Source organism: Pogoniulus pusillus, chromosome 4, assembly GCF_015220805.1.
Source record: "Pogoniulus pusillus isolate bPogPus1 chromosome 4, bPogPus1.pri, whole genome shotgun sequence".
NCBI lineage: Eukaryota > Metazoa > Chordata > Aves > Piciformes > Lybiidae > Pogoniulus > Pogoniulus pusillus.
The window spans coordinates 48,947,712-48,962,582 of record NC_087267.1 but is presented as its reverse complement, the minus strand read 5'-3'; the positions used below and the strand labels follow the sequence as shown (position 1 = coordinate 48,962,582).

The 14,871-nt window shown below is 45.8% G+C and overlaps 1 protein-coding gene across 10 annotated transcripts in view; it reads left to right on the top strand.

Annotated features, from left to right (window-relative positions):
* The window catches only part of PRR5 (proline rich 5), a 95,210-nt gene that overhangs the window by 51,174 nt on the left and 29,165 nt on the right, over positions 1-14,871 (top strand). For 8 of the 10 annotated variants that reach the window (XM_064142851.1, XM_064142856.1, XM_064142852.1 and 5 more), the window contains 2 exons: positions 2,113-2,226; positions 12,808-12,888. In XM_064142851.1, coding sequence (XP_063998921.1) covers positions 2,123-2,226; positions 12,808-12,888 — 185 coding nt within the window. In that variant the 5' untranslated portion in view covers positions 2,113-2,122. Of the gene's footprint in view, positions 1-1,616; positions 1,893-2,095; positions 2,227-12,807; positions 12,889-14,871 lie in introns of those variants that run through there. The other 2 variants (XM_064142859.1, XM_064142849.1) reach the window with 2 other exon arrangements.

Here is a 14,871-nt window from a genome sequence, read left to right as displayed (position 1 = left end):
AGAAGTGTGCCCCAAGTCGTGTTGCTGTGCTTTCCGGAGCTGTATTACCCACTGCAACGGAGTGTCCTTCATTTGATTTGAACAAAGCAGTGTTCTGCTGTGTTTATTTTTGGTGCTTGATTTGTATGCTGTAGAAGCCATCTCATTCTTTAGAATACAGCCATATATTGTTGTGTTTGTTTTCCTTTTGCTGCTGTGTACATAGTGGATTGTTGTTCATTTGTTTGAAGGATTTAAACTTTTGGAAGAGACTGGAGAGAGGTATCTTGTGTATGTACATAGGTTAGATGCGGGCCTGAAGGTTCCTCTTCAAAGGGAAATGTTACATTTTATCTACTGTGATGCTTCTTTTGTATAGTTGAGGGGCTTGATGTGGCAAGGATAATAATACAGTGCTAATCCAAGCAGCTGGATAAAACTATAACTGCAAAAGGCAGCATAAGGTAAAAATGGATTTATTTCCCTTGGTTGTTGGGCAGCTGTTTCCCACAGAGGTAATACCAAGTATAAATTTTGCAGGTGAATATTTATAGGCATAAACTTAACTGAGCTTGGGTGAGTAGTGAGAGGTGTCAGTTCTTACTAACACATGTCAGTGGTTGATGCTTGTAGGGCAGATGTCACTGTGAGAAGTTCAGTTGTGCTGTGAGTTTTGCCATATTTTTTGGGCACAAAGAAGTGCAATTATAGCCCAAATCTAGATAAAAAGTTACCCCAGATAACAAAAGTAGGTAGGAAGTGGAGGAAAAAAGGAAGGATGATTTCTTCTGTATTGCAGCTCCCTTCTAATGAATGGAAGGCTACTCTGCAAGGAGTCCTCGTGGTATTACTGTGCCGTTTGCAGAGCAGTGCGGTAGGAACAGAAAAGCAGTTCTTAGGCTCTGGCTCAGTCTGTTGTGAAGAGTTTCTTTTCTGAGAAAACTAATCGCTGTTTTGTCACGCTGCTTCCTAGCAGATGAGCCAGGAACTCCTGAATTTAAAACAGAACTGGAAGTGAGTGACAGCAAGCTTAGCACGGGCTGGATTCTTGTAGCAGCATATCCTTCGGCTCCAGTGCTGCAGTCAGAAAGAGAAAGATTTTTCTTCTGAACATAAGACGCCTGGGGCTTTTGTAGAAACTAAGTGTGCCCCGAGTTGTGCAGCTGCTATCTTGATTTAACAACAACAGAAGAGACAGACAGCATCTGGCGCTGCTATGCGCCGCCAAAAAATTCCTCAAAACCTGTAACCCAAGTCAGCGCCTTTCCTTCTGCAGTTGTGTCGCTGGCAAATACTTTCCGTCTTGTGGCTTGTGTGACATTTGCAGCTGAAGCTGCCTCCTGGGCGAGCCGTGCGGCTGTGCTGTGTGCGCAGGGGAGAAGAGGGAGTGCGGGAGTGAGCCCGTCTGTGTGTGCGAGCGGAGGAGCCAGAGCGCCTGTGTGCAGTGTCGTAACGTGGCAGGGCACAGGCAGTTATGAAACTTTCCAATAAAGTCTCAGCTCGGCAGTGTTGGTTGCTTGGCTGCTGGGTTTTTTGTGTTTGTTTTCGTTGATTTTTTTTGTTTGTTTTGTTTTTTGTTTTTTTTCCTCTGTCCTTTGCCCTCCAGATTCATTTCCATTGGCGAGTCCTGAGAGCTGCTGGCAGGTTCCCCCCTAGCCAAGCGTTCGGCGGAGCAGTTCCCACGACAGGTGGAGCAGGCTGCGGCGGCACTGAGCAACATTGCCGGCTTGTGGTGCCCAGGCTCTGGGGGAGGGGAAGCCCTCGCACTTGAGGCAGCTGCGGTTGCAAGGGGCCCCTTCAAAGTGCTGCAGCAGCGCTCAGAAGTTTGACTTTTGGTTTTTTGTTGTTTTTTTTTTAAAGGACTGGAGAAATTATTAACCACGTTGGTGGCGTCAGAGTTGATCTGATTAAAGGTTTGTTTTCTTGCTGGCAGAAGTGTGCTCCGTAGAGACTGGTTCTCTCTTCTTTTTTTTTCTTCTTTTTTTTTTAAGTTTCTTTTTCGAACAGCAAACGGAGGGAACTGCTTGCATTGCTGCTGCTGCCGCTCCAGCCGCGCGTGTGTGTGTGTAACAGGATGGTGTATCTGTAGCTGCCGCGCACAAACACACATTTGACCATGAGGACTCTTCGCAGGTTGAAGTTCATGAGTTCTCCCAGCCTCAGTGATCTGGGCAAGAGAGAGCAGGCAGCCTTGGATGAGCGGGGGTCCCAGCAGCGACGGGCCTGCTCCAACGCTACCTGGAACAGGTAAGGTCTCACATGATGTGCCGACTGCCCTGCAGCCTCTCCCTGCTCCCGTGGCCGTGGTTGACGTGCAGGTGGACGCTCTGTCAGCTCGCAGGCTGGGCTGCTTTGCTTGCATCTGGGCAAGGTTACAGTACCTTGGGCTTCTGAGTTAGTGCATTACATGTGCCAGAGTTGGCGTTCAAGTGAGATGGGAGCGGCTTTTTTCCTACTGCTTTTAACCTTTCTCTAAAGGCTGGTAGCGAAGAGCCTTTCCTGCAGATGCCTCAGCCTGCTCTTCCTTGTGACAGGCAAGGACTCATTTCACAGGGTCCAGCTGCAAATATGTCTTTGTATCTAGATAGTCTCATTCAAAGCTGGTTTGGTTTATTTCAGGTTTTAAAAAAGTTACATATACACAAGTATAAAATGCATTATTTTCATCCGCATGACTAAATGTGTTGCTGCTTGTTGGTACAGACGTGACAAAACGCACTCAGCGTCCTCACGTCGGTACGAGTACGTCTGTGTGCACACGTGCGCACGCAAACACACGTGCATGCACTTTGGACAGGGAAAAAGAAGCCCTGATTGTTTCCTGTATTGTTTATTCATCTGTGTTTTACTGCTGTTTGACGAGAAAACCCATGTGAATGTTTTGTTGTGAAGGAGTTACTTAGCATAGCTATTCAGCATCTTAGTGAGCGCTCCGGTGGCACTCTTAAAGATGGGTCTGAAGTCTCCTCTAAGTCACTAGGAATTCTATTCTCAGTCTTTTTGAAAGTGAAATGTCTCTTGGGTCACAGCTCGGAAGGAGTCGTCTGTAATGTTTTATAATTGTGTGGAAATGTGGGGGTAGGAAGAAAAATAGCAGCAAAGTATTTAACACATTTGTTAGAGGTATTTCAATTCTGATAGCAACACTGTAAGATATCACATCTTCTGTCCCTGATTTCATGCCTGCATTATGAATTAGCCCTTGAATGCCAAGCAGCACGTTAAGCACTGAAACGTGGGGTCTCAAAAGAGACTGAGTTTCTGCACCAGTATCATGCTGTGTTTATGACCTGGAGATGCACCTGATGGTGCTGTTAATTAATGGCTAGTCTGAATCACCTCAGCTTGTGCCAGTTGGGACTTCACTTGGCCACTGGCTCTATGGGAAGCAGCTGGGAGGGAGTACAATACTCTACTCGTTGGCACGAACAAAGGTGACAGAATACAGTCCCCAAAGTTGTTTTGGGATGATGTGTTGACAGCTTTTATTGGCAAGGATTTGCATTCCCAGGTCTTGCTTTTAGGGGGAGAGCTCTGCAGGCAGAGATGAATGGAGAGGAGGTCGGACACGAGGCCTGCTGGGAGGGCAAAAGTTCTAGCTTAGAGGCTGCTGCTACTGAAACCAGGGGGTTTCCTAGGTGACCTGGATCAAGAGTTTGTTATTTCTGATTTGGACAGGACAGGTATAGCTCTTAGCCTGTCACAGCTTCACATGATTTCAGGCCCATCATCTCCTCTGCCACTGCTTGCCTTTCGCCTGTGCAGGGATCGCCAGGCTATCCCTGCAGTTTGGTGGCATGCACCTCTGAAATGCCCTGGGAGCCTGGCTGGGCAGCCCTTGCGTGGTGGCAGGCTGATGCTACCTGCAGTGGCAGGTCAAGTGGGTATGGCTTACCCTGCACTAACAGCTGCCTAAAGCTATGGCATGTACTCCAGGTTATGAGCCAGTTGCACAGCCAGGGCAATGGGAAGGACCACCCTTATTTCTTACTTAATAATGCAAGTCTTTCTCCTGAGTGGAAGAAAGAGCGAGGGTAGTTTTTTCAAGCATCCTCTCTTGGCTCCATGAAACTTACAGGAACACAGGATGTTAGGGGTTGGAAGGTACCTCCATAGATCTTCAAGTCCAGCCCCCCTGCCAGAGCGGAGTAGATACTCTGCAGAGTGTAAAACCAGATCTTATCCTCAGGAAACTCAGGGCTTCAGTGCTGTTTGATTAGTTGTATTAAGAAGTTACCCACTGTAGCTTCTGCCTATCATCAGTGCATGTCCATCTTCACATATGTAACAGGCAGGCTCTGGTCTTGAGGGAGGTGGTGGTCAGCTGTCTTGGAGGGATTTTAACCTGGGCGTCTAAATTTTGACTCATCAGGAATTGAGTGGATTTTCAAAAGCTCAGCTCGTGGAAGGTTTTTTCTGTTTACAAAATTAAAGCACCCCTACAGAAGACAAGCATGCCAAGCAGTGGTTTATGGAAATATTAGTTCTTCCAAATGAAAGGATTGCCTGCACTGTTTCATTCTCTGCAATGCTGAGCATACGAACTTGCTGATCAAGGAAGCCGAGATGCTCCAGCAGAGCTCTTCCCTCTCACCGAGCATAGCTGTTCTATATTTAAATGTCTGCTGGTTTCTTGCCTATCGTTAGCAGCTGTGCCTGGGTGTGTGGCCTGTGTCTATCTGCTTTTGAAAAAGGCTTTGAACCAAGTTCATCAAAAAAAGAGGCAAAGCACAATCCCATGGCAGGCCCTTCCCGGCACGAGATTGCCAATCTGATGCTGAAAGTCAGTCTTTTCTGGTGGATGGAGGATGCTACCTTTGCTCTGCTGGGGACCGCACTGAAATGCTGCCATGATGGAATTTTGTTGATGAGGTCTTCTGCGAGATACCAGCTCTGCACAGCTACCTTTCTGTAACTGCCTTGTGTGTGGCTGCAGACTGACATCCCGTCCACCACCTCCACTCTGTTCAGCCCTCAGAGCATATTTTTATCAGAGCGTGCCTGATGCTTTCTGACCCTAAGGGAGGGCAAACTCCTGGAGCCTGGTTGCAGGGTTCACTGTGCTGGGGGCACGTGGCACTCAGTGTTAGCAAGGAAGGGCTCTTCCTCCCCAGTAACTTCCATTCACCTCCAAACTAAAATGCTGTAAAACTTCTCAGTGCTGTTAGATCAAAAGGAAATCGAAGCCGAGCTGCTGTCTGCTGCTATGCAAATTAGACTTTATGTCATGGCGTTTTTGAGCTTGCTTTCCCACGAACCCCGAAAGATCTGTACAGCAACGCTCTGGCACGTTGGCTAGCAACCAGCAGCAACACAGTGGAACAATGCAGTTTCGTTACAGCTCACAGAACTTGCAGTGAATTAAAATACCTTTGATTTTTTTCACCAGCATTGTCTTCAATTTCTTTTCTCCCCGCCTTTTTCTGCTTCAGGCAAAAAATGAGAGCTGGATGCTGACTAAACCCATTGGCCTGAGAAACCCAGGGGTTTTAATCTTGAGCTTGCAAGCCGGTGGGGGGGCCCTCTCAGAGCAAATAAAATCCATCGTAAGGTTTTCTTTCTGACTGAGCTAGCACAGGCTGCCTAATCAGGAGCTGATACTGTCTGAGTTGTGCTGTGGGAAAGCCTCTAGTTAAAGGCACTTACATCCTTTTTGCTGTAAGAGAATGGGGGAAGTTCACAGCAATGTGAAGGAGTGGGAGATAGCAAGGAAGAGGCAAAGAAACCACAGACGAGATGCCTGTGACGTGAGACCAGCAGTAATTCAACGAGACATACAAAATCCGAGTTTTATGGCTTGAGCTAATTTTTACACGGTTGTAATGAGCACAGTAACTTGCTGTAAAGTAATTTTACAGTCATGGGACCCATATTTCATCTTCTAATTAAAAGTGAATGTTTTTTTTCAGATCACAAGGTGGCTTTTCTAGTGGAGAAAACATTTCAGATGGGCATATTTATCTGTGACTTCTACCCAGACGTTTTCTCTCTCCCAATATCTAGTGTTTCTTTAGCAGTGTTTCTAATTACTTCTGCCTCTCTGAGGCCCGCTTTCTTTTTCCTGGCTCTTTATTTGGAGCCGTTTTTGAAGCATTTGGCTGTGTGTGCATGGGGGCAGACAGAGCCAAGCTGTGGATGCAGAGGAGGGATGAGGTGGAGAAGGGGACTTGCAGCTGGTCAAGCCACCACTGCACTTTGGAGCATGTGCCAGCCTTGACTGCAGTAATAGAAAGTGGAGATGGATGTAGAGAGTTGCTGCTCCCTGTAGCCCTCCAAATATATTTATACTTTCTTCAGTGCAGGTATAATTGGAAGCCAAAGTTTCCTTAGTCCCACACTCCACCGAGGTACTAACTCTTAGTAGCAGCTCAGGGAAGTCCCTTAACCTGTATGTCTCCACTTCTTTGTGTGTGAGACTAGTGTTTATAGTTGGTCAAGTAGGTGAACTAATATCTTTTAATGTCTTCAAAGATGGAGTTTTTCAGACCAGCTTATTTTGAATTGTATGATCCAGTGAGTAATTGCAGCCTATCCCTCTTTGCAGATTGCTTTACCTTGCATAGAAATTGCAGAAATACCAGTGAGCTACAGGCCACAGACTTATTTGGGAAGGGCCTGTGGAGTTGCAGCTGGACTGGAGCTGTGCTGAAAATGTGCTCTTTCCAGTTGAATTCATAGAATCAACAAGGTTGGAAGAGACTTTCAAGCTCATTCAGTCCAACCTGTCACCCAGCCCTATCCAATCAACTAGACCATGGCACTAAGTGCCTCATCCAGGCTTTTCTTGAACACCCCCAGAGGTGGTGACTCCACCACCTCCCTGGGCAGCCCATTCCAATGAATGTGAAGAACTTCCTCCTAACATCCAGCCTATACTAATTCAGAACAAAGAGGGTTTATTCTGGAGTAAGAGTGTCTTCAAGGAGGTTAATTATTGTTAATTAGCTGTAACTGTCCAGAAGAAATGAGCCCAAAGTCACTTAGTCTCTTTTAAGAATGGAAATGTTGCCTCCAACTATCCAGTACTGTGGTTATTCACAGAGCATTGTTTTTTGCTGATGGACTTCACCTGGAGCTCTGAGAAGGGGAGAAATTGCAAACACTAAATGGAATCACAGAGTCATAGAATCAGTCAGGGTTGGAAGGGAACACAAGGATCAGCTAGTTCCAAGGCCCCTGCCATGGGCAGGGACACCCTACCCTGGAGCAGGCTGCACACAGCCTCATCCAGCCTGGCCTTAAATACCTCCAGGGGCAGGGCCTCAACCACCTCCCTGGGCAACCCATTCCAGGCTCTCATCACTCTCATAAGAAAAACTCCTCACCTCCAGGCTGACTCTCCCCACCTCCAGCTTTGCTCCATTCCCCCCAGTCCTGTCACTCCCTCATAGCCTGAAAAGTCCTTCCCCAGCTTTTTTGTAGGCCCCCTTCAGATACTGAAAGGCCACAAGAAGGTCACCTCGGAACCTCCTCTTCTCCATAATAAAAAGATACTGTGCAGTTTGCACACAAAGGCAATGAGTGCTTTAGAGAGCCAGAGTTACCTGCTGTGCACCCATGGAAACATGGGCCACTCTGCCTCCTTTGCCAGCAAGTGCTGAGCTGGGAGGACCATGGCCATGGCAGAAGCAAATGTAAGGTTGTTATTCAGATGGCGACTTGAGAGCTGAATTTCATAGCTGTTCCTCAGCTCTGGACAAACAAAGAGACCTATGGCATAATGGCTCAGCATAAAGGGTGCCTGCACAGTGTATCACAGTGCTTGGCCTTGAGTCAAATAATTCCTGCCACAGCAATTTACCCCAGTTCCCACCAGATGAAGAGCTGGACAATGGTGGTGTGCTCTCCAGAGACACCATAATCCCACAACTCAGGTTTCGCTTTTGTCACGCTGAAAAGGTGTCTGTAGCTTGTTTCAAAGGGGCACTGCTCAGATGCACAGAGCTTCCAGGTCCCCCTTCTTCCAGCAGAAGGTACTGGTGAGGGAGCGGCACAGGATCGCAGGGGTTGGGAAGGACCTCCGGAGATTGAGTCCAGCCGCCTGACAAAGCAGGACCGTAATCTAGCGCAAGCCACACAGGAATGCACCCAGCCGAGTCTTGAAAGCCTCCAGGGAAGGAGAGTGATAGTTTTCTTAAGGAGGAGAAAGTGGAATGCTGCAGGAGTAGGGGTTACTTCTGTGGAAAATGTGTCTGTCGGTACAATACCGCAACCCGAGATGCATTCGTAGCCCCGGGCACAAGGCGTGAGGTCTGCTCCTGAGCAGAGACTGCAGCCCTGTGCTGTCCTGTTGCACAGGCAATTCAGGAACTTACCTTGGGGGGGGGGAATTCTTTTTTGTCTCCTCTGCAGTGCTGTATTCTTGTGCACGCATTTAACGCACAGCACCTGCCGGGAAGGTGTTCAGAGTAATGTCAGTGCAGGAGTACACATATTACTGACTTTCATGTTGTAAAGGAGTTTCAGAAGGGAGTTTACAAGGTGTTCTCAATTCAGTTTATTAAAGTACAAATTTAATTACATCCAGTGTTGACTTAAGCCTCAGTGGTGGACAGTTGCAAGCATAAGTAAAGGTGATCTACCCACCTCAGGCATCTTGCAGGACTTCTGTGTGTAAGCAGCAGCTCAGCTTTTCTTTACATCAAAATGTACCATTCTGAAAAACCCTTGTAAACAGTCCCTCATTATAGAAACCATAGCATTACTTTGATTTAAGCAAGGCTTGGATTTGTTTTTTTTCATTTGGTTAAGGCAACTAAGAACACTGAACCTCTGTTTTTATTATCCCGATACCAGCTTATGCCACCAATAGCATCTTGGTTATTCCAGCTCCTCCTTGTTGCCTCTTGATCAAGTGCAGAGGGTCAGGTTGCAGCAACATTCCCACATCACCTGCAGTTTGGGTCTACAGGCCCTCACCCTGCGTGCAAGTACTGCTGGCTACAATGGGAAAGCAAGGCAGGGGATCAGTGTAGTGGGACCAAGACTTGTTTTCCAGGCGAAGCAGTTGTCCCTCACTGCAAGGGAGATACTAGGCAGGTTAAAAGATGGTTCATGTAGGGGCAATTCTACTACACAGGCAATAACTTAAATACTCACAACCTGTCCCCTTTAATTCTTTTTTAAAAAGCTTGTTCTCTCATACTGTTTTGAGGAATAATAATGGACCTGCTAAGCTGGAAGGAGAAAACCTCCCCCTCATTTAGAAGGGAGTGCCAGAGAGGAGAGAGCTCATGTTGTCTTTCAAGAGAGATACTTAGTCATTCTTCTCTGCAGAAGGCTGGCTGCAAAGTTCATTTCCGAACCAGAAGAGCATGTAAAGACTGCTTGTTTTATTTGCTGCATTAATTGTACTTCACATATTACTCATAATACTAAAATACCCAAGTTGCTTCCCTGTATACCAGAGACATTTAGCTGCCAGTTTTGAAATAATTGTAAATCGAGTGTGTCTGTTGGAGACAGCCACAATAAGCTGAGGTAGATTGTGAGTGTGTCTCTGTGTAGGAGGTAAAGGGGGACCACTGTGGCAGAGGGAGTACTTAATGCCCTGGAAATGTTGTCAAAGGAGCGAAAGAAAGAAGAGGATAATGGTTTCTGGTTTTATCTGCTTGTGCATTTCTCCACAGTGGGTCATATCCTTCACCTGCCACTTTTCATTTCCTTTTTCCACAGGTGAAGGCAGCTGAGTTTCTCTAGTAGTGTTGCTTTGCTCTTCAGCATTGTTGTGTGCTTGTGTTTCAAATCTCCCAGTAAGCAGTGTCAGGTTTACCTTCCAGCTCACTTCTGTACTCCCAGCAGCAACTATTGGAAGGGCTTGTCTTGCTGTGGACCTGGGAAGGTATTATGTAGGTACCTAACATCTCCAGGCACACTTCACTGCTGCTTGGCATAGTGCCTGCAATAACATCCCGTTGCAGTGAATGAGTCTGGCCCTGGAGCCAGCACCAAGCCAGAGCTGACCAAGCTCATCTGCCAGTTAGGAATCAGTATTACTCCCTCTGAAGACCTTACAGATAGTGCCTCATTCACAAGACAAGGCAAATTCCAGATCCTGGCACCTCCAGGATGGGCAAGACTTATCCCGGACTTGCTTTCAATATCTCCAAAGCTGTCTGCTCCATTGCACCAAACTCCAGTGCAGTGTGAGCAAGGAGGTCAGCTGCAGAGCTCTGAAAAACAGTATTGTGATGTCACTGGTAAAAGCTAATCCTCAGGAGCGGTATGCATGCTGTAGTTTCTCATTCTTGGAAGATGTTCTAGGAGTTCTCATGTTCTCATTCAATATATGTTCTGGGAGGGAGACCCAATTAGGTGCCTCCTAAATACACCTTGTGAGTGTCCCTGAGGCTGGTTATTGCTATTTGCTCCTTCTGAGTACAGGCTGGGTGGCATGCAGATTGAGAGACACCTGGGGAGATGGTGCAGAGCAGAAAGATTTCTCCTCTGTGATTTTTGTAAGATGTCATCTTCCCTTCTTGGGTGGAACCTTCAGTAGGAAGAGCCACATGCCACACTCTGTGTTTTGTCTTGGTGGTTAGCAGGATTCTGAGGGAAGAATTAAAAGACAGTGAAAATGTATGTATGCTGCCAATGATAACCACTCATTGCTTTTGTTCTCATTTTCATAAATGCATCTTAAAATACCCCCTAGTGGTCAGTGCCATCAGCGTTATTTTACACATGGGACAAGCAGCTACTGCTGGTGGCGGGAATGGTCCTTTCCAGTGAAAGCAGTCATACTGGAGATGGAGTGGAAGTAGTGTGAGCAGTGGAGCAGATAAAAGCTGTTTTCTAGCGTCCTGCTGTTGGAAAAGTAAAGCACCTGTGCGCATGCTGAATAAAAGGCTGAACTCACTCTGCACTCTGTTCTTGGTCACTAAGAGATGTTTCTTCTGCCTCAGCTGCAACCTAGAAGACTCTAATATTTTGGAGACTTCCATTCCATAGTTAAATGTGCTCGAAGTTGCCAGGCAGTTCCCAGACTGGAGGAGTGGGGATGAGCTGACAGATGGTGGGACCACATGAGTCTTCTTTCCCTTTGGAGTCAGAGCTGTGAAGCTATAAAAAGTGGCACTGGATTAGAGAAAGAAGCTTCTACTCCTTTCTAGTGCCCAAACCGGTTTCATCTCACCTTTCACTGGCATTGTTTTACCTTTGTCCTCAGACAAACGGATGTGTCATCACACGAATTGTGTCAGGTGTATTTCAGGAGCATTTCAGAGCTTCATCTTGAAGCATGTACTCATTTCAGTAGCACTCTGAGGTGCAGTCTGGTTAAATTCATGGGTCTGGTAAGCATTCCTGCTAAGCACAAGTCGCCAGGTAGGCTGCAGTACCTAGCATGTTTTTGCCATTTAGTGTCCTCAGATTTGCAGGGCTGGTGGCCACATGCCCCAGGGTCTGGACAGTGTTGGATATGTGATTTCCTCTTGAGCTAGAGAATTTTGTGGTCTCAATGCTGTCTTCAGTTGTTGCAAACAGTTAACAAATGGCATTGAAAACAAAAAGGAAACATTTTTGTAGGACGTCTGTTTGACCAAGCATATTGCTGCCTCTCTCTCTGTCCACTGTAGAAACTTTAGAGCTATTGTTTCAGCATGGCCTCGGATTCCCTTCAGCTAAAGCAAAACCATAAATCTTTGGGAAATGAGTAACTGATAATAGGAAGCAGTCTTTGTAACAAGTATCTCCTTTGCTGTTGTTTTGTTTTTCAAAATGAATGAGAGGTTTCTTAAATTGGCTTAAAATATGTAATTGTCCAGTGGTTTTTTTTGAAGGAACTAACCATTTCTGAGATTTCATTCTAGTAAGGGGATGCTGTATTGGTGGGATAAGCTTCAGATAACAGTGTCCAGTCTGGAAAAATGCTGATTTGTTGATAAAGAAAATCAAGTAACTGTAGCTCAGATACGTACATGCCAACAATGCCAAGAGTGTCACTACTTACCTCATGGTGAAGCTGTTAATTGTCTCTGTGGTGAGACAGAGAGACAAAAACATACTGGAATACCTCAAATAAGCTTAATATTGGAATATATTAAGAGTTATACTTAGTATGTGTGAAGTACCTACAGTATATAGTGTCATTTTTTCTGAAGTCACTGATTTCAGATGTGCAGCTGTTGAAGTTAGACCAAGCTGGAATAAACAATTAAGAACTGTTTTTCAGAAATGTCATCTGTTTTTGTGTTGGGTTAGAGTGGATCCCTCCCCCAGTAATTTATAAAGCTGCCCCAGAGAGACAGCAAATTCACTACAATTCAGAATTTGGAAAGTCAGAAAAATGAAATTGTGTTTTTACAGTTTAAGTAGAACAGTATAGAGAGAATAAACTATTACAGAATATAGTAACCTTAGAGACGATGGGAACAGGGTCAAGGAGTGGCAAAGCAGCAGCCAAAACAGTGGTGGGGGAAGGTAGCAGCAGGCACAGCAGAAGCAGCAGAGGGGGAGATAGAAGCTGTGCTTCTAGACATAAAGCTTTTGATGCTCCAGTGAGGTTGTATTAGCTTATCTGTTGTTGCCATTTTATGGCCTACCCATGGAATGTTCACCTCTCCACTCATAGACTCCTCTCCTCTTCCACTTCTAAGTTTCTCTGTTCCTGACTTTTTTTTTTTTATGCCTGAGCTGGGAATCTAGCTCCAAGGGCCACAATTTTCTGGGCAGGAATTCCTTTTAAGGCATCTGGCATGGGGCACCAGCAGTCACATATGACTTGTAAAGAGGTCAGCAGTACCCAGGCAGAGGTGTTAGGCTTACTGTGGAAGTGACGCCCTTCCGAAATGCAGTGGGTTGCTAACGAGCGTTCATGTTCTCTTCCAGTATCCACAATGGAGTAATAGCAGTTTTCCAGCGTAAGGGCCTCCCAGACCACGAACTTTACAACCTCAATGAAGGAGTCAGGTAAGAGACTCAACTCTGTGCAAGGTGTTCTTAGCCAGCATGGGCAGTGCTGTCTGCTAGCACTCGCATTTCAAAGCTTCCACAGCAGTATTGTGGGGTGGGGTTTTCCCAGGGATGGTTTCAATTAGTTTGGCCCCAGTGATAGCTGTTGCTGATGTGTGTCAGCACCTCACTGTGCGGTGAAACCTGGGTTCCTCCTTCTGCAGGGGAGGTATTCGGCTGTGAGGAGAATAGATTATTTCAGTCTGTCTTGATGTACCAGATTGAAACCAAGGAAGGGAAAAAAAATCTGGGCCCCTCTAGTAATGCAGCCCTATTCAATGATGCTACCCTTTCCATAGGTGCCAGACCTAGCTCTGAGGTGCTTGCATCCATGGGGGATGTCAACCTTCAAAGTGCTCTGTGTGACTCAGCAAGGAAAGATACGCAGCCTGGTGGTGCCTTACATCTAGCTCCTCCTTTTGCACAGGCTGAATATGCAGTAGACATTTAGAAAGTGTCATGTCAGCAGAATAATCTGAGTAACAAAGTTTACTCTTCTCTATTTTTTTCACATACTGTGATGATACTGTTTGCAACAGACTAAATGTAGACCACTGAGATGTATGGTGGAAAGTTTTTTCCTTCCAAAACAAGATAAAAGGTGAAAATCCTACCATCCGAGTTAAATTAGAGTTGGGGAAGAAACAACAAGAAATGAGCAGATAGCTGCATTTACAGCACTTCCGTTTTTACTGCTTTTTCTAGCACTTACTACTTACTAAACCCTCTCCCACCACCAAGGGCAAGGTAGCAGATTTCCCTTTAGAAATTTGTCCCAACACTTTGAGGGGTAAACAATGGAAAAGAAGCTGCACTTAGAAAAGACAGAGAGCTTATTACATTCTCTGGCTGTCTTCAGATAAGAGCCTTATTGATTCGTTTTCTCTTACTGCCTATTCTGTCCATGCACTGAAGTCTGACAATATCCACAGAATATCCAGATATTCTGGGATTATTGGTCCCTGTCTGGTTCTCAGACTGGATAGCCTGGGAGAAGACCAGACGAATGCCATTTGGTCTCTCTTTTTCCCCTCTCTTTGTCTTTTCAAAATCAAAAGAAACTTATTCTCCAGCTATTTCTTTTCCCCCTAGGGAGAAGATGACATACAAATAATAGGTGTTCTAGGATGGCTGTCAGTTAGCATGATCCATCAATCATTTTGAGTTAGTTATTGAAATAATGGTTGAACATTGTTACTCTAAGTGCAGTTAGGATCCTTCAGTTTCATCTGAATGACAAAAAATGGTAGTTCTGGGCAGAGACTGCCTGGCTCGACGCATTTGCTGTATGCTGCTTGTCTGGTGACGAGGGGTAGAAGAAGAAGAAGTATCTGCTAATGCGACAGAGACGAATATAATACTGTATGAACCAGCAAGTAGAGGATAGACAGATGTTATTTGGTGAGCTGTGCTCAGATTTTGCTTTGAATTACTTGGGCATGAACCCTGCACCGTGACGATGCTTGCTAATGTCGTCACGTGGAATTCATTGCAACGTCTCAGGTAGCCAAACAGACTACAGATAGACTGTTTCTTTCCTGTTTTGTGGTGAGCTCCGCTGCTGCAAAGACACATTTATTTTTGTTAGGGTAAGAATAATGCTGCTTTTTTGTTATCTCAGCTGATAGCTCCATTTTGCTCTGTTTGGAAGAACACTGCTGAGCTAGAGAGCTGCTGTTGTAAACGAGGTATCAGCAGTGTACCAGTGGTACCCCTGGTACCAGTGAGCGTTTCATGAGATGCAGCATGGCTTTTTAGAGTGGCTCTTGTCTGCTGCTGCGTTGAGCTTCCCTCTGGCCTGCAGCTTGGCCTGAACAGCCTTCTGACTTACTGCCAAAAGCTGTCCGTCCTCTCAGTGACAGCTCTGACTTTGTTTTTGTGAAGCTTCTCATGTGTCCCCCACTTGCTTCATTCACAGAAAAAAAGCTAAAACGAGAGAAA